Source organism: Fukomys damarensis, unplaced genomic scaffold (assembly GCF_012274545.1).
Source record: "Fukomys damarensis isolate Sample0158 unplaced genomic scaffold, DMR_v1.0_HiC HiC_scaffold_10, whole genome shotgun sequence".
In the NCBI taxonomy this organism is placed as follows: Eukaryota; Metazoa; Chordata; class Mammalia; order Rodentia; family Bathyergidae; genus Fukomys; species Fukomys damarensis.
Window position 1 is genome coordinate 15,862,366 of NW_022900922.1, and position 26,490 is coordinate 15,888,855.

At 50.4% G+C, this 26,490-nt stretch overlaps 1 protein-coding gene across 2 annotated transcripts in view; it reads left to right on the forward strand.

The window, feature by feature from the left end:
• Pgbd5 (piggyBac transposable element derived 5) overlaps nt 1-26,490 on the forward strand; it is a 60,994-nt gene that overhangs the window by 23,789 nt on the left and 10,715 nt on the right. For both annotated transcript variants that reach the window (XM_010621920.2, XM_033761860.1), the window contains exons 2-5: nt 12,832-13,259; nt 17,031-17,165; nt 22,614-22,794; nt 24,445-24,642. In XM_010621920.2, the coding sequence (XP_010620222.1) occupies nt 12,846-13,259; nt 17,031-17,165; nt 22,614-22,794; nt 24,445-24,642 (928 nt within the window). In that variant the 5' untranslated portion in view covers nt 12,832-12,845. The remainder of the gene's footprint in view (nt 1-12,831; nt 13,260-17,030; nt 17,166-22,613; nt 22,795-24,444; nt 24,643-26,490) is intronic.

A 26,490-nucleotide genomic window follows, 5' to 3' on the forward strand; every position in this document is an offset into this window, starting at 1 on the left:
GGGGGGGGGGGGGGGACTGGCTTGACAGTCCTGCCGCATCTTCTCTGTGGGGCTCAACGAAGGTTGTTTGGCTTAGTTTACTTTGAAAGTGTCAAGGTGCCCCGGTTGGGCTGCCTCCTGTCCATCCCTGGTCAAACACTGCCCTCTTGTGACAGGCTTTGCCTCTGGGGCAGCAGTAGAGACTCCCATGGCCCCTGTTCTGTTGACCTGCCTGGCCTCATGCAGTGAATAATGCACACGCCATAACTTACCAATTACCGTGCTAAGGGTAGTGATTAAGAGCAGAGGCGCCAGAGCCATCGTTCTTGGTTCAAGTGCAGACGATGGGAAGGCAGGAGATCTCTTGCTTCAGTTTGCCTCTTCTGTGATGTGGATTGGAGATAAGATCTCAGTGGGGTGGTAGAGCAGGGCAGAGCCCACAGGATAGAACCTAGCCCTGTGTGTCACATGGGAGGATGCAGCAGACCCTCCCAGTTGAGCAGAGGAAGAGCGAGTAACTCCGATGCTGGCAGCTGGGTGTGAAGTGGGAGCCAGGGGGTGGAAGATGGGAAGATAGTGTGCAGAGCAGGTGGCCCAATGTACTCGTGCATAGTGTGGCAGGGGCCTTGGAGTGACAGTGGTCAGTGGGGTAGGCTGGGAGTGTGGCGAACGGGTCCCATGGAGCTATAGAAACAAGGGCTTTGCCTTTGCAAAAGGCTGAGGCACCGGAAGGAGTGTGGGATGGGAAGGCCCATTGCCAGCTGTTGGAATCTCCTTTAGTTGCTGCTGTGAAGCCTGGTGGGGCAGGTCCTCTGGAGGCAGCGGGCAGGGTAGAGGGTGGGTGCTGTGGAGTGAGGGCCTTCCCCTTACTGGGCCTGCCAGGGTTGGCTCAAGATAGCTAGCACTTGGGCCAGAGATTTAGCTCAGTGGCATCGTGCCTGCCTTGTAAACACAAGGTCCTGAGTTTGATCCCCAGGACACCCCCCCAAAAAAAAAAACAAAACCCGCAAGCGCTGGACTGGGTAGGCATCAGACAGAGATTAACAGAACGCAGTGCTTGGTGATGAGTTCTTTCAGGGTCTGGTTCTTGAGATGGCCATGGGAAAGGTTCCTTGGGGTGGCAGCTGCCCTCTTTGGTTGACTCATGCAAGGAGGGTAGTGCCAGCACTGTTCATAGGGTTGCTGAGAAGGTGGGTGGCTTTTAGCAGGTGTTGGCCATGCTGAGAGCTGGCCTTTGTGCCAGGGACTGTGACCATTCAGGACAGGAGTGTTCATGGGACATTTGTCTTTGCCAGACCACATGGATCTGGTGAGTGGTTCACACATGGAGAGTAGCAACTTCTTATGAGGGTCACATGCCACCAGGATAAGCCTCAGCTTCCAAGTTCCAGGCAGCACCCATACCTTTCTTTCCCTTCCCAAGGCATGCTCAGAGTTATGTAGTCAAGATATGGGAACTGGCCACAAGGCTCAGATGCAGGAGAGTTTTGAATGTGGAGAGAAGAGAGAGGCAGTGGGGAAGGCTGTCGTATCTCCTTTGCAGTCAAGTGTCCACTTGCCAGTAAGGCCTGTTCATGAAGGAGCCACCTGATGACCTTTCACTGTAATCCTCTAGGGCCACACATGCAGCAGAGGCAGTTCAATGCCACCTCTCATGTGATGGCTTAAAATCATATGCAGAGGCTGGAGGCCCATGAACAATTTCCCCAGTACTTTGTGCCACTTTTGATTTCAGAAGTGAAGTCTTGGTGTTGTTAACCCATGACGTTCTCTCCTGCTGAGTTCCCTGTACGTGGACTTGAGGACTGGGCGCAGGGGGAATATATTTTACTACTGATGTCTATAACTATTGTGTGCCTTCTCTGTAGACACCGAATGAAGCAAGAGGTGCAACCTTAATTAGCCTCAGTAGTTTTAAGAAAGAGCCTAGTGGCCCTGTCTGCTTGTGTGGCACATGCTCAGAGTGCCAGTACTTTGGCAGATGGCATTGACAGTGTTAATAGCCAGAGCCAATTCCAAGTTTCATGTGAAGCAGATGCTGTATTCTGCTTTATGCACAGTATTTTGTTTTATTTCCACAATTTCTCTTTGAGGTCGGGACTCTTTATGTTCTAGGCGGGGAAACCATGGCTTCGTGGGGCCTGTGCCTCATCATTGTCCCTGTTAGGGAGTCAGGCACGCCTAACTGGAGGACTTCCTACAGGATGTTCTTGGAGGCTCTGCTAGTCTCAGGCTGTACTTGCTCAGCCTGGTTCTTGGCCAGTCTCAGGCAGAGCTGGCTTAGTGAGGCCCTGCAGCTCTGGGCTCTGAGTTGTCTTCATTATGGTGGTGTTGGCATCACCACCACTGCTTCTTCCTCTGTGAAGTATTCATGTGCATGGCACCGTAGCACTCAGCGTATCACCCTGATTGTTAGTTCTTTCTCTGTCTTTCATTCCACAAACCCAGAAGCACATGACATTGGAGTCGTCCCCAGAGCCCACCATCACTCTTATCTTCACTTTGAGTGACTTGAGGCCCAGCCCCTTGTGTCTGCATTTAGATCTCCGCAGTCTGGAGGCTGCCTGCTAGAGGAGCATTGTAGAGCTAGGTTTCTGCTAGAGGAGAGCATTACTTGTCAGCCTTGAAGGCAGCACACTTCACTGAGCATGTCTATAACAATGTTGTGCTAAGCGCTGCACAGAGGCCACCCCATCCTCATCTGTAATTTTTGAGCAAGGAGGCATCTTCCCTTTCAAAAGCAGCAGCAGTGAACTGAGAGCCTGTTACTTGGCCCTCAATATCTCCCAAAATCTCAGGTGTTGGGTGATAGGGATTTTGGAAGGTGACTAGATCAGAGGTGCCATACTTATCAGTGGATGAGTTGGTTCCTAGCTGACTGTGCTGTTAGGTGGGGCCTGGTTGGAAGAGGTGGGTCACTGGGGGTGCAGTTCTGGAGAGTTCATTTCCCTCCCCAGTTTTTTGCTCTCTGCTTCCTGGCCACCTTGAGGTAAGCATCTTTGCTCTTCTACATCCTTCCACGATAATGTTCCTACCATGGACTGAATCCCCTGAACCATGAGCCAAATTAGCCCTCTCTTCCTTTAAGCTGTGAGTGTTGGGTGTTGTGTCCCATCAGTTGGAAAGTGAGTCATTTGCTTGGTGTTTCTCAGCTCATCAGTGGTGACACCAGACTTGATCCCTGGTGTCCCACCCTGTGGGCCTCCTCTACCCACCCAGCCCACATGCCTTAGGCACAGGGCCCAAACTCTAACCATGCCTTTGTGTACAGAGCCCTTGGGGTTGGAATGAGAGTTCTGAGCACTATTCTGAGCAGACTTAGGTACTGACACTGACACCCCGGGGTCTCTGTGCTGAGGGTTGGGCCATAAGACATGAGTTCAGAGGCCATGCTGCAACTTCTTACATACAGATGAGGCTACTGGTGTGGATGGGTCTGGCTTGTGTGGCTACTGTGGACCTCAGAGCATGAGAATCCTCAGAGTAGCCAGCATTTCCTGAGTCTGTCCTGACAGGTCCTCATTAACTCCATCTTTGCAGCAACTCTGCTAAGGGGACTGAGGCAAGTACTGGGGTGACACAGCTGACAAGTGGCCACTCATGCCAGTGTCTGCCGCTCTATCCACACTGGTCAGGGGAGGGTGGAGGATATAAAGAGAAATGACCCTGGGCTGGTTTGGAGAGGAAGCACAGCTCTGCTAATGTCCTAGGTATGTTCACTGTGAGGTTCTTCCATCTACTAAACAAAATGGCACATGAGGAGAGGAAAATTCACAAGAGCTCTGGTCTTTGAAAATTCAGATCCAACCTGACCGTCTACTTATTTGCATTACGGATCAGGAGGAAGGAGTTATTTATCGTTCATAGTGTCTTTGGCACTTGCTCACCCCTCATTGGTATACACAGCCCTTCCCACATGGCCCTCGCTTGCATTTTGCCAACATCTGCTAACAGCTGTTTTTCCTTCCCGGCTGGACAAAAATGCCCTCAGTTACAAAGAGGACTATTTATAACCAGTGGAAAGCACAAACAAGTATCTGACTGCCATATTAACATTTTTGGGGATTCTTTTTATTTTTTATAGCCTTATTAAAAGTGTATCAGCCAAGGTCTATACTGCGTTTAGTCTCCCTGAATTTGGGTGTTTTTGCATGTCTGCTCTTTATCTTGGAGACTTAGGTCAGGGGCGGGAATCTCAAAGAGAAAGGGGTCTGGAAGCCTTTGGAAGTCTGTGAAGAAATTTAACCTTCACAGAAAGGCAATGATCTGCGGGACACTACAGGCTCCGGGCTGCAGAGGGGCCCAGGGTTGGACTCTGCACCTGCTCTCTCCTGTGACCTCTAGGTATGGGATAAAATTTGATGCTGTAATAGTTTTGCCATAAGGAAGAAGGGAAACTCCCTAATCCTACTCTGGTTTTATAAATTAATCCTTTACCTGGGGGGATGGTTAGAGTATTGGGACTGCTCCGCCCCTTTCTGTAAAATTCCATGTGTGTGACTAGGGTGCAGCTCAGTGGAGAACATGTGTGTAGAGTGGGCGAGGTGTGGCTCCCATCCCCAGTGCCACACATGCAAACAGAATCCATGTGCTGTGTTTTGTGTCCATTTAAAAAGACTTTGTATTTATTTGTATTATTTCCAAAAACCATATTACATAAGTCTAAATAACCAGTTGAAGTCCCTAGCAACCCTGTCAGGCAAAGGTGGTTTAGCCTTACATCCTTTGCCTTACATCCTACTGATTTCAAGGCACAGTTTAAACTTTTAGTTTGTACCACCCTATTCATATTATAGTACTTTGTAACTTTGTAAATATATTCTTCAGAAAAATTAAAAAATTCCTAAATGTTCCCTGATGGCTTTCTTCTTGATGTAGTGTTCGTTCTGTAGCCTGGATGTCCCAGGCATTACCTGCTCCCTCCTGTGGGGCCGTGTTACTGATTGATGCTTCTGTCTGTCGTACAGCACATGTGCATCTCTGCTTATGTCCTTAGCATAGTTTCAACCTCAGGAACATTCTGCACAAAGTCCTGTTTCCCGCTGGAGACTTTGTACCTGTTTATTCTTTCACAGACATAGTATGTTTCTCCAGCTGTGCATATCGCTAGGGCTGGCCTTTCAAGCACGCTCAAATATTTGGGGAGAACAGTGTCCCCCTGTTTGCCATCTCATCGAGCCGAATAGATTTTAGAGCAGATATTACTCAGCCTCACAGTGCCTTTCTGAGTCCTACTTGGAACTTTGGATCCCATTTTGGACTCCGAGGAATGTGCACAGGCAGCTGCTGACTTACTAGCTGAGCCATGAGTGGAGCTAGCTTGCCATCTCTGGTCAGACGGTGATGCCTGACCTGCAGAGAGGTGTGAAGTCCTATATCCTTCATCTGAGGAGGTGAATGTGAGCCAGGAGAGTGCCTGCAGAGTGCCTTTAGAAACACACTGGGTGATACTTATGTGGACATGTATCGAGGCCCCAAATCCACAGTCATAGCCCCATGCCCAGCTTCTTACGTCTTAGAAGCCACTCTGCTGTCATCCTACCTCTTGAGTGGTTTAGGAAGTTAAAACCTTTCATGTTCATGGAGGCCATATTAAAATGAAACCCCTTGGAGAGGACCACACCTGAAAGCTTTGCCTTCTGGCATTTCATTCTTGGTCAGCATCTTGGCAGAGCTGCACTTGAGTGTGGGGCGGCTGGGGAGATGATGCACCAGAGAAAGGCCGGCCAGGGAGGAGAGGCATAGGACAACTTTCAGGGCCCTGGAACATCACCCCTGGCCCCTCACTAGTCGCAGTGAAAATCCTTTGGCAAGGGACTCGTGCGTCGTTGTGCCGATCACCTTCTGTCTGGAAGGTGAATGCCCGGCTGGGTGGGATAAGCAGAGTAAACATCTTCTCTCTACCAGGAGGCTGCCAGCAGTATGTTAGCAGAGTGGCTGTCTGAGGAGGAGGTGGAATAAGTAGCCTGTGTGTGCAGAGCACAGCCGCCGGCCTTCCTGCTGTGCTTATTGGGACTGGAATGGTTCCGTGGGGAGGTGGGTCCTGGCCTTCGCACAGGGCCCTCTCCCACAGCAGCTTACTGCAAAATCCAAGAGCATGAGTGGGTGGTGGAGGGAAAGATAGCATCCTTGCGTGTGCAAGGTACAGTTTATAGTATTCTGTGTCTCCGGGGGCCTTCCCTTTTGATTGCTCACTGTAGATTTCTTTGTCTTTGTACATGAAGATCAAACATGGTTTTATGTGTGTGTGTTTTGCAGTTGGCCTTCCTTGCATGAGATAATCTCTAATAGGAAAGGAATCTAGAATGTTGCAGCAGCAGTGAGCCACTCTCCACCTGCATGTGGTGCACCTAGCCTGTGCAACCTCTGTGCAGCACTGTTGACCTGCTCCCTCCTAGGCTCACAGCATTGGAAATGTGTGCATTATGGTGGACCATTCTCTTGGGTGCTGCCTTGACCTTCTTTCTGTCATGCTGTTGGGCAACACCTAGATGATACTGACCTATGCACCGTGACTGGGCGGGGCTTCCTGGCCACAGGACACCCCCCCCTCCAGGCTTGGGCAGCTTGTCACTCTGTCATCAGCACTCACAGCACTGCCTGGAGGTGGTGTGCTCTGTTAGAAGAAGCTTCCCTTGCCTGTCTTTTTCTTTCTCCTTTCTCCTGTCCAGCTGGGTATGGGTGGTTATGTAGGGAATTATGGGATATAATTAGCTCCAGGGACAAAGCATTCATGGTCTGCCATTGCTTTTCTGAGACTAGCTGTGCTGCAGTGGGGCCAGTTCCGTCTTTCCATGGAATGCCATGGGTATTGAGGGGCCATGGATATGACCATGACCAGAGACCATGTCTGTATGCCCTCCTCCTGCCTCTGAGCTCAGCCGTACTGCCATCCTCTCCTCTGCCTCTGCACACACACACACCTGGAGAAGGCAAGAAATGTTGCTGCAGGATACCACTTTCTCAGCAGAGCTCTGGCCCTAGAGGACTTTTCATGTCTGCCCTCCAGGCCCACAGTTAGGTTCATCTTTGTTTGGATGGAAGGAGCCAGATTCTAGTCTGGGGCCTTGAGTAGCTCTGGCTTCTCCAGAGACTGTCTGGCCTCTGCCTAATACCTGCCAGAAGTCAGCATAGGTTGTCTGTTTGTTACTTTGGTCTCCTAGTGTTGTATTTGAAAAGCTAAGACAGAGTCACAAAAAGCTCCCTGTAATTTGCACCCCAGCCTGTCCTGTGTGTCCCTGTGACTACGTGTAAAGCTCATTGTAACATAAGAACAAAGGTCTAAATCCAGGGTCTTGGGCACTGTGGGGCCCAGGCCAAGCGCAGAGCTGTCTTTGTTCACCATATGCACCCTACACGCACTGGGTGGACCCTGCCTTGGCTCTGCCCACGGGCCCTAGCCCTGGACATTGCCCCAGAGTAGGGCCTGTGCCCCATGGTGTTCCCTTCCTCTTCTCATCATTCCTTTGTGAGCTCTTCAGAATCTTTGGTCCTTGAACAGCATGGTGCAGCTGACCCCTTTTAATCCTGAAGACTGTTATCTTCATTTAATTTCATTGTTCATCCAGCCAGCCACCCACCCACCCATCTACTTCCTTGCTCATCCCATGTCTGGTAAGTGTCTCTTAGACACTTCTAAATCCCGAGGAAACAGCCAGAAACAAAGATTCTGTGTTCTTACTTGTACCCCTTTAGCAGCTCCATAAATCACACCCCACACATACTTCCTCTGCAAATATTTAGGATTTACTCTTTGCACTTTGGCAGCCAGATCCTTGGGCCTGTGCCACTTGCATCATTCCAGGTTGCCCTGGGGAGGAGCTATTTCCCTCAGCAGCACACAGTTCCTTCTAAGAATTTATTTTAGTCACAAGGTCAAATCCCAAGTCTGTGTCTATCGAATTGGTAGGCTTCAGCATCTCCTACTTCTCCCAGAACTTGGGTTCCTCCTCAGCTGTCCTTATAGTTAGAACATCATGCAAGCATCGCAAACCAGAAGCAACCACAGGGCCAGGTGTCCCCCAGCAGGTGGGGTGAGATGCAGGTGAGTGCTAGGCCCTTGTTCCCCAGGTGCATGGCCCGAGCAATTTCTCACTGATCCTTGGTGTCTGCAGAACCTCCCAGCACTGCTCAATGGGGCTCCTGGAAACTAAACTGGCTGGCTCAGTGCTTGCACCATGAAGGGGACTCTCCAGAGGTACCTGGGTGACCACTGTCCTGTCTACACTGGCATGTCCAGTGTCGGTGCCCACATGGCTTCTCTCTCTGTAGTGTGTTCCCAAGGTGAGGTCAGGGTGGTTGTGGGAATATCAGTGGCTTTAGCTGAGGCCCAATCACAAGAGGTCAATTGGGAAGGAGCCCAAGGAAGAGACCACATCCCAGGTGGGTGGAAAGTGGGTAGTAGTATTCTGATCAGGGTCAGAGCTAAGTGGCTGTGGTTGTGGTGGGAGGGCTGTGAGGCTGTGGAAAATAGTAACCAACAGTCTGGGTGGCCCCTCCAGACCAATCACTGTGGAATGGGGCCACTCGATACGGGCCAATCTCTTCACCCCTATGCCCACCCTGTGGTTCTCCACAGAAATGGGAAACTTTTTTCCCCTCCCATACCCAGTGGAGGCTTAAAACAGCCTCATGTGAGAGTCAGAGCATCCAGATGATTCTTGGATGGGGTGAGGCCACTATTTTCTCATGGCTATCTTTTTGGGGGTTCAGATAGATGATGGAGAGCTAGAAGGGAACCTCCTATCCCTCCTGACTGCAGTTGCAGGAAACTTTATCTCTCAATCTGCAGACTCTCTCTTTTACTGTGTTGTAGCCTAGAATTCAGGAAAAGAATTTAGTGGGTATCTTAGTGGATGATCTTAGTTGAGGGGAGTGTTTGAGCTTGGTCAAGGCCATTGTGGCTGGGCTGTCACCTGAGCAGCATGCACTTAGGGGGCTGTGGCTTACTGAGGCACAGCAATTCAAACAGACTGTCACAGTAGCCCTGTCCCTTCTTGGCCCTTTAAGTTTCTTTTCCTAATGGAGTTTGGCCATGATGAGGCTTTGCATTTGCTGTAGTTCTTTCATTCACATTCTGACCTTGGGTTTGCTCTGATATCAGCCCTGTGCTGGACACAATGTTCATAAACCTTCCTGTGTTGTCCTGCCATTTACATCAATCCCAGATCTGGTCAGAGGGTAAGTCGTTCATTCAGTCTGTGCAGACAGTGTGACCTGATCCCTGTTCACTGGCAAAGTCCAAAGAATCCTTTGTCCCTGTGAACCAGAGTGTTGAATGTCACTGAAATAGAGGTGGGACCTACAGCAGGAGGGGGTCCTTGTGGAGGGTCACAATTGCAGTGCTGGTCCAGCATGTGATGCTCATCGCTGAGAGGACAACAGTGACTTTTTCTTCTGACTGCTCCACTGTTAGTGCCCTGGGAGACAGGGCCACCTCACCCAGCAGAACACTTTTGAGAAATGTTTTTGAGCAGAACATCTGCAGGTGGCAGGTGATTGGGTTGGCCATCACGCAGGCATGGAGTCTTAAGGCTTATGGGAGGATGGCCATCTCCTGCCTATGCATGTGCCTTGTGTAGGGAATGGTTTGGAACATCTTTAAATGTCCCATATGCTGTGGTTTGGGAACATGTCACTTCTGTGTGGAAGGGGATGCCCCATGACCCTCCTGGCTGCCACATGTGGTATGCCCCTGCTGGGGCCATAGAAGAAGGTGCTTGACCTGGGTGTCAGGATGGCCTCCAGGATGCATATGGGGTCCTGTTCTGCAGAGATGTTGGTCCTACACAGTCAGGCTTGCTGCTGGTCACTTGGTTTTGAAGAAGAAGTTAAGCTAGGAAGGAAGTTAGAAGCACTTGCTGGCGAGTGGTGGAATTCTGCACCCCTGGTGTTGACCAGAAAGACAGAGGCTTGTCTAGCATAAGCCTTGCGGGAGGAAAAGTACCCAAGAGAATGGGTGATAAGTTCGGTTGAAGATGAAAACTGCTGTGGCTAGCGTTCGTCATAGTGGCACTGGTACTTCCTACATTACCCTTTTATGGAAATGGCCGTCAATCAGTATAGGGCTCTTTTGCTCAATTTGGGGAAATTGTGAGTCCACAAAGTACAGCTCTGTGTGGTAGCCCCTGCCCTTTCATGTCACAGCTCTTCAAAGCTCTTAGCCAACCCTATGAGCTCCTCAGTTGTCAAAACTTGTGGCTTCTCTGGCAGCTTTTCCTGGAGGTCTTCTAGCAGCCTTTACAGCCTGTCTGGGGGCTCTGCCTGTAATCTCTGGAATCCCTCAGACCTGGCCGCACTCCCCTGCTGACTGAGGATTGTGTGGAGCTGCGTCTGTAGAGCAGCTGCAGCCTGTCCGTGCACTGTTGTGCATCTGTGGATCTGTTTGAGGACTCTCCCAGCAGTGGGGGCAGGGCCGGGGTGGGGGGATCACTGGCACAGCTCAGAGGTTTGAGCCTGCTGTGGCTCAGGGAGGTTCTCCTGGAGCATCTGGAGCAGCAGACGCGCAGAGGGGATCACTGTCCCCAGAGCCCGGCTCCTATGAGACCTGGAGGGCTCAAAGTCACCCTGAGGTGTTGAGGGGTGTTGGGGCTGGCGGTCTGGGCTACCCTGAGGAGGAGGGGAGTGAGGGAGGGCGGGATAGGTGACATTTGGGTCCTGGCCCCACCTGGGTGATGCAGAGACCAGGGTGTTGGTTCTTTCTACCTGAAAATGAGAGTAAATTTTGTGCTGATGTAGGACCTTCTGGTTTATTTTTGTACTTGTTTGATTTAGCCTGGAGATAAATGATCCCATTATCTTAAACCTCATTTAAAATACTTTCTGGAAAAAAATAAAATGGAAATAAATTGTACTTTACAAATGTTAATTGACCCTCATATGTGTCCTAAAACTGCTGAAAATTTATAGCAAAGAAATCAGTTTATCCAAAATGCCCTTCTCACACCCAAAGCGAGGCTGTCTCTATGGGCCGCTCCCGATCCTCCCTCCTTTCCTTCTTCTCCTCTCACCATATCAGGAGTTACTACAGGGAGAAAGGCCAAGGAGAGAGCTCGCAAATCAAAGCTGAACAGAGAAGTGGGAACCCGTCATCTCCCTCTTTTCTCATGAAGCCTTTGGCCAGGCCAGGGTTGGGTTTGCCGTGTAGATTAGTCCTGACATCGCTTGGGAGCAGAATTACTTTAAACATAACTTGAGGAAAGAAAATTCCACCCCACTTAGTCAGCATGATACTGCAGAGAGAAGCTGATCCCCCTCCGTGTTAGTGCCCCTGCTCAGTAATTTATGGCTTCTCCTCCAGGGGCTTCTAGGCTCTGCTGAAAAAGCAAGGTTTTTGTTTGAGGTGTGAACATAGGCTCTTTTGGTCCTCTGGCCTGTCATGTGACCACCTATCCAAATGTGGTTGGTAAAACTGGTGACAGCTTTCCTCCCCAGACTCCAGTTCCTCTGGAAACTGAGGATGGTTGGAGTTTGCCTTGGAAAGCCCTTGACCTGTGGCAGATTTCCACAGGCATCAGTGTCTCAGGGATGGTGGCCAGGCCTAAAGTGCCTCCCCTCTAATGGGCTATGCCATAGGTGTGACTGTGTTCATTTTACTCTTCCTGAAAACCTTTCAAACTCTGTATTTCTCGGTTCAAAATGAGAAAATTAGTGCTGGGAAAGATTAAGAAATTTACCTGAGATTGTACAGTTAGCTAAAAGTAAATCCAGGGTGTTAACAGTCCAGACCTGTCCATCTGATTAAAAAACCCATGATGTCTTATTTACATTTTCTTAGTTTGCTGTAAAAACTTGTTTACTTCAGACTGTCTAAATCAGCAGCAAAGGAAGGCTAGGGCAAGTAGCAATTAATATCTAAAGAATGCACAGAGCTTTTATTTAAAATTACCCTCTGGAGACAAAAGAAACAAAGCTTATCTCCAAATCTCTAGTCTGCATTCCCTCAGCCAGTCTTGAGGATGGCAAGCCATAGCTTGTAATATATATGTAAATACACACACACATACACACACAGACCCCGACTTAGCATAGTTCAATTAGGATTTTTCTACTTTACAGTGCTGTAAAAGCAGAAACCTATTTTGGTAAATAACCATACTTTGAACTGTGAATTTGGACCTTTTCTGGGGCTAGAAATAGGTGGTTATGATATTCTTGGTAAGGACAGTGAATCACAGCTCCCACTCACTCCTTGATAATGAGGGTGAGCTCATTACATCACCACAATGGGGTGCTGTGCTCCTGTAGGTTGGGTGTGTTAGATGTTTTCCCCTTACAATATTTCCTATTCCCAAAGGGTTTATCAGGATTTAACCCAGCATAAGTGTGTTCAGAGGGACTGCATTAGTCACAATTTGTGAAGCTTTTTATCACATTGATGAAATGATCTAAACCAACCCTTTCAGATTTACTCACTAATAAATTTGAGATTGCTGTGTTGGGAATGTTTTATATAAACCACTACCTTCCCTGAATGGTTTTTTCAAACCTCACACAGGGAAGCACTTTATTTACAGAAAATCAAAGCCAGAAAAGAATCGTCAAGCCCGTGTTTGCATGTGTCCCCCTCCCTCCTGTGTCCCTCTCCTTTGGATCTGTGCCTGTGGGTACCATGCCAGCCTTCTGTGTGGCATGCATTGCAAGGGAGCAGCCCAGTTGCAGTGGTGTGGCAGAGGCCTGGATGATGGGCAGGGTGGACAGGAGGGCCAGGCCCAGCCTCTAACTAGCGTGGCCATGCCAGCCCCTCCTGGTGGAGAGTGGAAGGGTGGCAGAGGCCCAGGGCTGGGGCATTGTCCGACCTACCGGGCAAAGGCAGGTATGGTAGTGAGAGCTTGTCTTGTCTTTGGGTTTCAGGTCCAACTCGAAAGATGCCCCCCAGTGCCAGTGCCATGGACTTCTTCCAGCTCTTTGTCCCCGACAATGTCCTCAAGAACATGGTGGTGCAGACCAATATGTATGCCAAGAAGTTCCAGGAGCGCTTTGGCAGTGATGGTGCCTGGGCAGAGGTGACACTGGCCGAGATGAAGGCCTTCCTGGGCTACGTGATCTCCACTAGCGTGTCCCACTGTGAGTCGGTCCTCAGCATCTGGAGCGGCGGCTTCTACAGCAACCGCAGCCTGGCATTGGTCATGAGCCAGGCTCGCTTTGAGAAGATCCTCAAGTACTTCCACGTGGTGGCCTTCCGCTCCAGCCAGTCCTCACACGGGCTCTACAAGGTGCAGCCCTTCCTGGATGCTCTACAGGGAAGCTTCCATGCCGCCTTCCGGCCTTCCCAGACCCAGGTGAGACCCATGGGGTGCCCTGGCCTCCCCTGCTGCAGGCATGACGTGGAGCTGCCCTCCTGCCCTGCGCAGCCTTGGAGGTCACTTCAGGATCTCTTCTGCTGTTGTTCCATCCCATGAACCCATGTGTACAAGTCCAACCTCGATCGGGCGGATATTGGGAGCCACAGCTCCAGCCCCAGATGTGGCAGTATTTGGCCCTTTCCTGGGAAGGGGGCTTCTCTCCATCCTCCAGCAGCCCTCCTCCCCAGGTAGATATGAGGGACTCCAGAGTTCACTTTCTTGTATGCTTTTGAGTGTGCTTAGCCTGGGGTACCTTCTGGGTGGGGAAAGCAGTGACTGGGATTCTTTAGGCCACTGAGCCTGCTTATGTGTCAGGGGCACATGTGTCAGGACACAGCCCAGAGGCTCGGGAAGGGTTTGAGAGCGCAGGACCTACTGCAGGTACCTGACTGTCCTGACATCCTCAGTGGGTACCGGGAGTGGTGGCTCTGCTCACTCAGCTCCTTCCCTATTTGGTGTTTGCTGAGCCCTCCGTACCCAGTGTCTACCTGTGTCCTCTCTGCCTCATGTCCGCCTGAGCCCTCCCTTCCTGGTTCCTCGTGATTTCCATGGTTTGTGGCCTGCTCTTTGATGATGGTGTGCTTCTTTCTTCTGTCTTTGCTCTGTAGTCTTATCCAGTCCCAGAGCCCAGTGTCCAGCCCAGATATCCTTGTTTATTCCATTTGCTGAATCCCACCCAGTGTTTAGTCCTGTGTCGGGTGTCACTTACCTTCCTAAGGAGAGATGCTTGAGGACACAGTCTTGCTGATCACAAGCCTTCAAGACCACTTGCAGCCAAGACGCATGATTTATTTGCTCCTTCTCTCTCTTTTCCCTTCCCTTCCCTTCCCACCCCTCCCCTCCCTTCTCCTTCCTTTCCTTGCCTTCCTCTTTCTTCCCTCCTTCCCTTGCTTTCCTTCCTTCCGACCTTCCTTCCGTCCTTCCTTCAGTGATGGGGTGAACCCAGGTCCTTGCACATGATAGGCGAGTACTCTACCACTGAGCTAAATCCTAGCCATTTTAAAACTTTGGAATCAAGATAAGGTCCGATTTTGTTGTTCAGATTGACCTTTAACTTGCAGTTCTCCTACTTCAGTCTACTGAGAAGCTGGGATTACAAGTATGTCCTGTCATGCCCAGCTAACTTGCTTGTTTGAAAATGAACCAGACTAGAGATACGTCGGTAGGACCCAATAAGCAGGAACACTTCCTGACTTTGCTGGGGTCTGCTGCTCAGGAGCTGCTGTGGCAGACGGTGGACTCTCCGTGGCATCTCTCGGGATCTGGCAGCTGGCTAGTCGGATGGTTGGTGTGCAGCGGCCTAAAGACCCTGCTGGCTCCCCAGCCAGGCAGCTTCAACACGGTCACACTCAGGTCTGCTGTGAGCTACCTGTCCTGGGCTGACTGTGCATCCCAGAGCAGCAGTCTCAGCTCTCCATTGCCTGGCATCTGCAGGCCCTCTGTGGACTTGGCCTTGTCCCTCTCAGCTGTGGCCATAGGCACCCTGAGGAGACCCAGCAGCCCTCCTGAGCCTGCAGCAGGCAGCAGCTGAACAGTAGCTGTGAGGACAGATGTCCCTGGAAGCCACTGCCTGACAGGCAGGGCTGGGGGCAACAGGGAGACCCTGAGAGATCATCCTTTTACTCTGTGCTCAGTTTCTCTTCGTTGTATCTGAGTTGACAAGGCTCAGTTTGGGAGTGGCTCCCAGGTCATACTTGTTTATTTGTTTTTCCTTTTACTTTAAAAAAACTGCATAATTTTTGTGGTCTTTATCACTGCTGTTAATTTTATTTATATATTATTTATTTACTACCATGTTTTACAAAGCTACCCCGTGGGTTGGTCAGATCCCAGTAGGGAAGTGCATCGTGAGTCGGAAGGGAGTTGAAGATTGTGTAGCTTCAGGGCTGCGGGGCATGACCAGGGTCAGGGAGAACCAGGAGAGAGTGAAGCCCCCAAGGAAAGGGACACCTGGAAGCCGCAGGAGCTGAGGCCCAAGGGAGGCTCTCACTAGTACCTCCTGCTTGTTCACACGAGCTGGAAGCCAGGGCCAGAGAAGCTGGGACTGCAGGTGTAAGAGGTTGACTCCAGGCCCTAGCACAGTGTTGCAAGATGGCAGGGGACATGGAGGTCAGACAGAGTACCCAGGTACCCCTCTTACAGCTGGATGCGAGATGAGGGGAGGCCAAGGGCCTGTCTGCTATCACAGAGTCCTGTTGAGCCGGCTTCAGATAAATGCAAGCTGGGAAAGTTAAGAGGAGAGTGCCTGAGCTGCCGAGCATTTAGCAGGACCAGGTCTTCATGGCAGTGTCACCTCCTGCCTAGGTGTCCGTCTGCCAGTCTGTCTCAGCGTGCACCATCCTCTCTTGGGACTCACATGGGACGCTTTGACTTGGCGCCAGCATTGGCCATGTTGGGCTTGGCTCCTGAGGTTGTGGTCTCATCCGCCCTGAGATGCATTTCTTGGAGGAAGGAGGGGAGGAGGAAGGTACTTTTCCTGACCCTTTACTGGGGAAGCCAGAAATGCTGCCTTTCCCCCCTGAACACCCCTTGGGTCCCTGGATGGTACAAGGGGAAACAGTGATTTGACCTTAAGCTTCCATGGCCATCTGTGTACCCCGGCCTCCCTGGGAGGGCATTGCTTTTGTCTCTGGAGACCTGTGGGATGGTCCTCTTCCCACTGCTCTCCCAAGTCCCAGGAATTTCTCTGTACCTGCTCTCTATCATCACCCCTCCTGGCCCTAAACCACTGTGTGTCTCCTCACAGATGTGCCCAGCACCCATGGCCTGGTGCCTTCGGAAGTCTTCTAGTCCCACCAGTATACAATGCAAAATAGAAAATACCACATTTCTCACAACCAGGTTGACCAGAGAAACATCCTCAGTGGGCTATGTAGGTAGGCAAATAGTGGACATGCCACTGGCACTCCCCAGGATGAGCTGTTGTGCACAGAGGAGACTAGGGGGCTGGCACGGAGGACAGACTTGCTGTCCTCTCTTTCCCTCAGAAGAAGGGTTTTTCTAGTGTACAGTGTCTGGAGATCAGAGGTATTGCTCAGGACCTGCTCAGTGCTGACCCACTCATAACTCACTTAATGACGGAAAAGGGCGGGGTATCATGACAACCAGCAGTTCCTGTTGCGCCTTTTGCTCTGGTGTGAATAGATCTGAGGCTGCAGCTGAAGGTGTGTCCGTGGTGAGCAGAAAGAGGCACATTTGCTGGCTCGATAACGGAGGATGAGGTGGTTCCCCTTCCTGTGGGGCAGGAACAAGAGCAGGTGTACATGTTGGGCAGAGAGGTGAGCAGGGGTAGGACAGGCTGTTCCGTGCATCCTTCCCATCCTATCCCTCTGCTCCCAGCACAGCTAGGTCACCTGTTTTGCTAGAGTGGCTTCAAATGGGCTTTGAATGTTTCACAGGCTGCAAAGGGCTAGCAAGTGGGAGAAACCAGGGGTAAGAGGCTTCCCTGGAAGGAATGGGTGCCCTCTACTGGGTGTGCCCAGCCTGAGGCCGGGACCCTTCTACAGATCCCTCCATTGTGTAGGGGTCGGGACTATGGACTTTAGGCCAATAATAATAGTTACCAGGATGTCTGCTGCACACCAGGGCTTGTGCTCAGAGGTCCACTGGGTTCTTGGTGGACTGCCCCCGCCCCCCCGGCCGCCAAGAACCCTAAAGGCAGAGACCTAGCTCATGTTGCCCCCATGAGAACCTCTGCCTTTCCTGTAGGTGCTACATGAACCCCTGATCGATGAGGACCCCGTGTTCATTGCCACATGCACAGAACGTGAACTGCGGAAGAGGAAAAAGCGGAAATTCAGCCTGTGGGTCCGGCAGTGCTCCTCCACTGGCTTCATAGTCCAGGTGACCGGAACGGCGGGTGCTTCTGGGGCTGGGCCTGGGCCTGGGCCTGGGCCTGGGCCTGTGCTGACTGTGATCAGATTCTCTCTCTTTTTTCTGGTACTGGGGATCGAACTTGGGACCTTGCGCTTGTGAGGCAGGCGGCAGATCCACTAAGTTAAATCTCCAGCATGATTCTCTCATCTTTTAATGATGCTTACTGAGGAGGCAGGGGTGGCTGCTCCCTCCCCAAGGCAGGGGTGACCAGCCTGTCCCTGCTCATTCTCCTCCCAGCCAACCCTTCAGGTAAGTTGGCTCAACGCCACAGCCCCATCGGTGACAGCTGCGCCCTCTGTTGTAACACTCGCGTGGTCTCCTTCCTCTCGAGTGTGGACACTTCTGCATTCCTTCACTCATGAGTGGCTGTGTCACGGGCATCCCAGGAGACTGACGCCTCCACCCTCAGCTGCATTCCTCCTACAGGGCAGGTCGGCCCTTCTTGTCCTGTTTTCCCACAGTTGTGTCACCTGCACCTTCCCTGGCTCCTCACATGCAGCCATAAGTCACCACTCACATCCCCGAACACGCTGTGCACTGATGCAGGGCTGAGAGTCAGGGTGGAATGTGGGAAAGGTTCCCTGCTTTCCCTAAGGCTGGAGGACAGCAGTAACTGGCAGTTTGGTCAGCTGGTGCCTCTGAATGGCCTCTGCGTCCATCAGTCTCCATAGCTGGCTCATTCTCTGGAGGGGTTGGGAAAGGATGGATGCAGCCCCTCCTCTGAAGTCCTGGGGTATCACAGAAGTAAGGCTGGGTGGTGGTTGTGGCGTGTGAGCATCCCCCAAGACTGCTGTGTGGTCTGTACACCCAAGGTCCTTTCTGGTGCAACATCAGTGTGGAACATGCAGGATTAGTGACACTATCCTGGGCAAAGGGTAGCCCTGTGTATCAATAAGCTTTCTTTACTACTTTTAAATCTATGTATTTAAAAATTAATCATTCAGAGGAATAAGAAAAACTTTTCTAGGAAAAGTGACAGGTTAGATATCTAAAGGTTCATTTCCTGCCCTAAAGATGTGTCAGCCCAGCTCATGTTGTGAGTGGGGAAGTGTCTTCGCAGACCCCACGCTGCTCCACAGAGGGGAACCTGTCACTGTGTGCTGATGGGACTGTGAGTGTGATGCTAGAGTGCATGGGAGACGTCGTGTTTCCTATGTGTGTGTGTGTGTGTGTGTGTGTGTGTGTGTGTATACATGCACATGCACGTACACCTATGTACACTACTGGGGATTGAACCCAAGACCTTAGGCCTGAGCTACATTCCCATCCTTTTACATTTTTACATTTGAGACAAGGTCTTGCTAAGTTGCCCAGTTGGAATCCTTCTGCTTTAGCCTGACAGAGTGCAGGTGTGCACCACTGTGCCCAGCTATAATTTCACTCTTTACGTGCAGACCAGGAGTCGCACCACTCTGAGATGGCGTGCATATCGGTGCCGTGTGTTGGGGGCTCTTGTCGAGTAAAAATATGCTTGTGGCTTCTGTGATTCCGCTTTCTCAGGTCACCCATTGATTGTCATCTGGATGGAGTCGGGCCCCACTGCAGGCGGGGATGCAGCTCCACTGGTGCTCACTTGTCCACCAAGGGAACCCTGTTGTCCTCTGTAATCTGTAAGCCAGCTGAAGTCAGGCAGAGCAGCTGAGACCAGTGAGGTTTTAGGCCAGTGGCCCCAAGGCAGGAAGCCCCTGCTGGGTGGGGCTTTTGTGGAGCTGGATTTTCCCAGCCCTTATAACGCTAAATAGTACCCCTAGGCTGAGATTTTTGAGATTACTTTGTTTTTGTATTACTTATTTGAGTGTAGATCCTGTTTTATATTCACTTTAAAAGCTCATTGCTGTACAGTGATGAATGCCTCAGGCTTAGGACTAGTGGCCTCTGGCTGCTGCCCCCTGCTGGCTGCCTTCTCCAGGTTTCCTGATGGAACAGAACTGTCCCTCAGTGGTGCTCCCTGCCCATGACAGCTGCCATGTCCACACTTCCTGAGGACATGGCCCTGCCCTTGAGTGCAAGCTGGCCAGGAATCCCACATAGTCTTGTGACCACACTGTCCTCAACATTTCACCTTGGAAAAACGTGTGGCTGCAGGAGAACAAGAGGCCATCAGACTGTGCCGAATGCAGTGTCTGGTAAGGAACAGGAACTTCAATGCCAGACCTGCTAGGTGCCACACACGCTGGTTCATGCTGACAGGAAGTCCTTTTATGACATCCAGTATCATTCTCAGATTAAATTATATTGGCATCAAAACCACAAAACTTACAGAATATCTATAATTTCCATAAATACTTTATTATACAAAAATAGCCACTTGAGGACATAGCGTATCTATCTAAACAAACTACTGGCTACTTCTCTTACATGGATATTTTTGCAAGCATTTTGTTATTAAATATATTTTCTATGTTTTAAAGAAGTATACTATATTGTTATACCCACACACATAATCAGTCTGTACTGTATAGTTTAATTAGGTTGATGCTAATTTTTTTGTTATTACAAAAAAGTCTGAGATGGACATAGTATTATATATGTGAAACCTATTAGTGCATTTCTGATTGCTACCTTGGGTTGAATTCCAAAAAGTGTAAATCATGAGTAAAACTGTGTGAATAATTTTACGGTTTTAAAATATTTATTTATAACTGGCAACTGCATAAATTTGTTGTGTCCAAGGTGATGCTAAAGTGTACGTATTATGAAATGGTGAAATCGACCTAATTAATGTGTTATCACACACACTATATTTCGTGGTGAGAACACTTAAAATCTCAGCGGTTTTCTGGAATCTGATACATTATCACCAACAGTAGTCACTGTGTTGCACTTATTCCTTTCATCCAACTGAAATTTTAAACCCTGTGGCCAACATCTCACCACTGCCCCACCCGAGGCCTGGGTAACCACCATTCTACTCTCTGCTTCTGAAACCTTTTCAGATTCCACATATAAGTGAGTCATGCAGTACCTGCCTTTCTGTGCCTGGCATGTTTTACTTAATATCCTTCAGGTTGTTGTTGTAATTGATGGGATTTCCTTCTTTTTAAGGCTGAATTGTTTTCCATTGTATACATGCTTTCTCTCGCTCTCTGTCCATCCACTGATGGCCATGGGCCGAATGGTGTCTCTGGCCATTGTGCCTCTTTACTCTTTTCCATAATGCCTGGACTTCAAGGTTTCCCCTGATGGTGCAGATTTCCCTGCAGGAATTCCCACACTGAACATTTACTCTATGCTCCCTGCTTGTTCTGGGTCCTCACTGACACTGTTGGGGTTGTGAAGGTGGGGTTCACTGTTGATCCACATGACAGTTGACATCTGTCTGATTCCAGGAATAAAACAGTGTCATCAGTGTCCTGCTGGCTTTGGTCGGATAGGACCGGTGCTCTGTTTATCACCGTGGTCTTTGAGATCTGCAGATGTGCAGAATGCTCATGCACAGAGGACACATTTTGAGACACACCCCCGTCCCGTGCACACACCCTTTCCAGTTGTTTTCCCAAACTAATTGGGTGGATCTGTGAAGGGGCTCTGACTGGCAGATGGATTATGGTTTTATTTTGGTTTTTGGTTTTGTTTTCTGGCACTGGGGATCAAACTTGGGACCTTTCACTTGCCAACAAGGTGCTGGCACCACTGAGCTAAATCCCTGGCCCTGGATTATGGTTTTAAACCAGTTAGAGGGAAGTTATCACAGCAGGCCTGGCCTGGCCAGGTGAGCCCTTGAGAGGAGCCAGGCTCTTTGGCCGAGGAGGTGCACTGTAGAGAGGCTCTCACCTGAGAAACAGGCATCACTGCTGAGGAGCCCTAGGGATCCAAGAGGATAGAGTCCAGAACCTCAGCCCTGTAAAAACAGGAAATGATCCAGATGTACCAAAGAAGATCTGGAGCACTAGACAGGAATATGAGGCCATACTCCAATTTCAACTTTGTATCCCCAAATGGAAAAGGACCTGGGCCGTGCTCAGACCGACAGATGAGAATACCTAAACCACGGAGTTGGTATGTAGATTTTTTAAAAAATACACAGAAATATAAATGACAGACACAACTGTGTGTGTCAATGCAGGGAAATTTGCAGTAAGTCATAAACTGTGTGACCAGCTGCAACATCTGTGACCAGTCACCCAGTGCCAGTTTTTTCCTTGTCATCTGATCACTTCTCTGAAGGTGCCTTGCTCAGCTGTGCACCTGTGTCCTGTCCAGCATGCAGAATCAGACCTCGCTTGCTGGCTGTTGTCTGCCCCAAGGAAGCCAGGCACCTGTGTTTTGCGAGTGACCCTCAAGCCGTTTGACAGGATGGATCCTGTGTGTGATCTGTCTTGGTGTTTCTGGTGAAGGCACATTGGCCACCCCTCCCTTAGAAAATCTGTGTTTCCAAGGTCAGCAAGCTCCTCAAGGTTGGATAGGCATAGGGGAGCCATAGGAGCTGGGGAAGGGCTACCCTTCCCCAGAAGGGTAGAAGCAGCAGCTTGGTTTTCTGTAGGGAAGGGTGCTATCCAGTACTGCCTGGGGGAATTCATAGGTGCAGCCACAGGCAGGGTCAGGCGTTTTGTTTTGTGTTTTTGTACTGAGAATCAAATTTAAGGCCTTTTCACTGAGCTACATCCCCAGACTTGTGTTTTTAAATTTTGAGATGGTCTAGCTCAGTAGCTAAGTTGTCCTGGCTGGGCTGGAATTTGTGCTCCTCCTGTCTCAGCCTCCTAGAGTGTTAGGATTAAAGGTATGCACCACAGTGCCCAACAGGGCCAGGCTCTTTTTTTTTTTTTTTTTTTTTTTTTTTTTTTTTTTGCACTGGGGATTGAACTCAGGACCTTGCACTTGAGAAGCAGGCAGTGGAACCACTGAGCTAAATCCTCAGATAAGGCCAGGCTCTTCTTAAAGCCATTCTTTTTCTGGGTGGCCCCCCTTTGGAGATGAGCTCAGAACAGACTGTGCTAAGTTTAGCACATCCACCCTGCTGGCCTGGGCCTTAGGTGAGTGTTGGCCTCACCCTGCCCTGGCTAGCTAGCGTAGCAGCCTTTACCTTCATCATGACAGTGGTGGCAAATTTATGGCATGTGTGCCGCAGTGGCCAGTTTTTATCATTGAAGGCTCTAAAAGGTTCCCCATCACTAATCTATGGTAAATGTTAGGGACCCTCATAGTGCAAGACTGGTAATGGATTTGTGTTGACTTTGACTGCCAAGTTCGACGCCTGTGGCTTCTCGGCCTGTTCCTTCTCCACTCTGACCTTTCCACACAGAAGCATCTGGGCTGAGTCCCCAGCTGACTGGGTGTGAAGTGGCTTCGGGGCCACCCCAGGCCACAGGGTTGGCTTCTCACATGCTCCCAGCCTGGGGATGGAGGCCCACATTCCCCAGCCCTGGGCTCTTGGCTCTGCTTCTGGGAGTGCGCTGACTCCGTGTGTCTCTACAGATTTATGTCCACTTGAAGGAAGGTGGGGGCCCTGATGGGCTGGATGCACTAAAGAGCAAGCCCCAGCTCCACAGCATGGTGGCCAGAAGCCTGTGCCGAGATGCGGCTGGCAAGAACTACATCATCTTCACAGGGCCCAGCATCACCAGCCTGACACTGTTTGAAGAATTTGAGAAGCAAGGTTTGTCATGCAGTGTCCCAGATGGCCCGCCAGAGGGTAGTGGGGGCTGGGGGTGCAAGGTTTAGTGACTGTAGACGGTAGAGCACCAGGCGACAAGGGGCCCTGGTAACTTCGAAGTGTATGAGTCCTGGCCACTGTCTCAGGGATGTGCTGGCACAGCTAGGCCTGGTCTTCTAGGCACTACTCTGTATCCTTTTCTGTATGGCTGTGGCCATCAGAGACCCCAGCCTGGCTGTAGTGAGGGTCTGCAGACTCCTGACTGACCCTCCGTCTCTATCACGACCATGTCCCTGACAGATGAGAAGTGTTTAGACAGGGAATGATCCAGTATGCTAGGCTCTTTGTTACAAAGGCAAGGCAGTCCCAGGGCTATGGCAGAGGAGATGCCCAGGAGGCATGCTGACTTCAGTCACCCTGCAATCGGGTGTGGATCTCGTCTTCTCAAGAAAGCACAGAAGGCACCATGCTAATACAGCAGCCACACGGGCACAGACCTTTTGTGCATCCATATAACAGACATCATCCCTAACAGTGGCACCTCTTAGGTTGTGGGGGCCTCAGATGCAGCAAGGTGGGGAAGCAGCTGACCTCTGCTCCTTGTAGCAGGCCGCATCCTACTCCTCTGTGCAGCTCAAGCCTATTCGTGTTGACCCTGAGCAGGTGGTGTGATGGGCCAGTAGGGAGACTGGAGACGGGCCCCACCACTGGAGAAGCAGTCATGCTGAAGAATAGCGTTCTGCTGCTGAGCCAGTAGGCAGAGCCAGGGCCACTGCCCTGCTGACTTGGGTGTGTGATAGGTGCTCCCTGACTCAACATCAGCCTGCACCGAGAGCTACAAGGCGCGTTCCAGGCTGGCTCGGAGCGTGTGTCTGGGTGGGGTTGATGCTGGGCAGACGGAGGTCCTGGGGGTGACCTGGGCCGTCAGGGCTGTCTCCCCACAAGCTTTGTGCTTCTCCTGGGAACTGAGAGGAAGGGGCTGTCCTGGCTCACGAAGTTAGGAGACTGGGAAGAGTCCCTTCCTCTGGAAGAAGGGAACGAGATTCAGAATTTGAATTTTTTTTTTTCAAGAGAAGGTTATGTAACCGATAAAAAGGTCTCATTGCCTATTTTAGAAGCATCTGAAATTACTGAACTCTGCCACAGACAGGCTTTGTCTGCAGTCCTGGAGGTGGTGGTTCTCTGTCCGATGTGCCCACACTGAGGGTCAGGGATAGCTGTGCCAACCTCAGGACTACTGCATGTTCTGGGCTAGTGTCCCTGCCCCCACAAGTCACTCTGTCTTTGCCCTCCAGCTGTAACCTGGGGCTTTGCCCTTGGGGCCTCCATTCCTCTTGTCTACTGTGTGTGATAACCTGTAAGTGTGGAGATTTCTGGGTACATTTAGAATGCTGTGCTTGGCATGGTACTGAGCACTGGGTGGGCCCCATCGATGAGGTCACTGTTGCTACAGTTGGTCCACTGCTTAGATCGTGGCTTTTCCTGTAGTCATGGGACATGTTCTTGTAAGAGGAGGTTACAGGAGGAGGCTCCAACTTCATTCTTCTGAGGGCTTCCTGAGGGCCTGTGTCCTGTGTCCCATCCCTACTAAGTATGTGGGGTTGGGGTGCCTGGGCTCTCTGACAGGATGTGTGTGTCTGCATCTCCCCCCAGGGATCTACTGCTGTGGTCTGCTCAGCCCCCGAAAAAGTGACTGTACAGGCCTCCCACCGTCCATGCTGGCCAGCCCAGCCACACCCCCTGCCCGTGGCCAACACCAGATCAAGACGAAGGGGAATATGTCCCTGATCTGCTGGTACAACAAGGGCCACTTCCGCTTCCTGACCAATGCCTATTCTCCGGTGCAGCAAGGTGAGTGCAGGCCTGGGCATGGGCTTGCTGGGGGACCTGAGCTCTTGAAGCACAAATGTGGGGCAGTCTGAAGCTCAGCTGAAATTCATAACTGCTGGCTAAGTCACTGAATGCCACCTCTATGTGGCATAGGGGAAGTTCCTGAGCCAGAAGATGGGATCTGCAGGTGACCCCCAGGGTGTACATAGGGAGTGGTAATTTTGGGGATCACCTTATCCTGAATGCTGCGAAGTCTTCTCTGAGGGGATCAAATCTCAACCCCTTTTACCTCTCATGTCTTTCTGAGAAGTAGGCACCTGCCTGTGTTGGCTTCCTTATTGCAGATCTATTCATAATGGAGGGCTTAATTAGTAAAGTAAACTAAAAACTTTAAACTGCTGAAAGGAAAATTGGACATTTACTCAAACTTCTGCAGGTGTCAGCTCATGGGACAGCCTGGCACTTGTGTGATGTGCATGTGTGTGTGTGTGTGTGTGTGTGTGTGTGTGTGCGCGCACGCGCGTGTGTGTGTGTGCGTGCATGCACCTGGTATCTGCCACCAAGGGCACAGAGGAAGAAAGAAAGCCGGCAGAACTATCTTTTAGCTCTGCTGAAATTCGTCATGTGTGTTCAATTTGGTTACAATTTCCAGTTCAAAGGACTCAACGTCATGACACAAAGTCCCGAGACCTACCCAGACTCCCTAACCCCTCAGGGTACTTGGGCTCAGTGTCACTGCCAACCACCCGCTGGCTCCCGGACCAAGAGCCCCACAAGTAGGGAGAGTTGCAGGTGCCATGGCAAAGTCACCAGGAAAGATGGGGTCCTCAGAAGGGGTCCTCGGGGACAGCAGGACTGGGCTGTCCTCCCCACCAGAAACCCCGTGTTCCGTTCACGTTAGAGCACTTATTTTTAAAGGAAGAGGTAATTTTTTTTAATTTACTTCAAAAATGTGATTTTAAAAAAATCTTTGTAGTGTTCACCCTCTTGGAGATGCCCTTCTTTTACCTGCTCCTGTTCATGTTTTTTTTCTTTTTTTAAATTAATTTTATTGGTATTCTTTTGATATACATAATGATCACATGGGTCATAGGGAGTTTGTACCTGCACATAATATATCTTGCTTCTTTTTTCCCCATTCCTCTCCCCTCCCTTCAACCCCTTTCCCTCTTTATTTACAAAAACTTTGTCTCCATTTTTCCTTCTATTCTTTTTTTTTCCTTTTCCCTCCTTCCCTCTCCCGCCTCCCTTGGTCCCGTTCCCATGTGAAGATTTTCTCTCTACTTCCCAGCCTCTGTCACCCATTTTGGTGCTTATTTAGGCATGGTTGTTTTTCTGGTGTGTAGAATGGTGTGTCGTTCCTCACATAATGAATCTTTGGGTGCATCTGTTTCCTCAAGGTGAATCTAAAAGCAAGGGCCAAGGATTTAGCTCAGTGGTTCCACCATCTGCCTCGCAAGTGCAAAGTCCCAAGTTCGATCCCTGGTACCTAAGTAAATAAATAAATAAAAGCAGTACAGGGTCAACGAGCAGGGACACTGTTAAGGTTTCTGTTACATCCAGGCTATACTGTTTACCATGGAAGAGTCACAGAGACTTCCCTTTTCCCCCCCATGATACTGGTGATTGAACCTAGAGTCTTCATGATTAGCTACATCCCCAGCCCTTTTTATTTGGCACGTTCTCCCTAAACTGCTAAGTTTCCTGAGCTGAGCTCAAAATTGCAATCTGCCTACCAGGTGTGGTGGTGCATGCCTGTAATTCCAGCACTCAGGAGGCTGAGGCAGGAGGATTGCCTTGAGTTCCAGGCCAGCCTGGGCTATAATCAGTTCACAGGCAGCCTGGATTATATAGCAAATATGCTGTCTC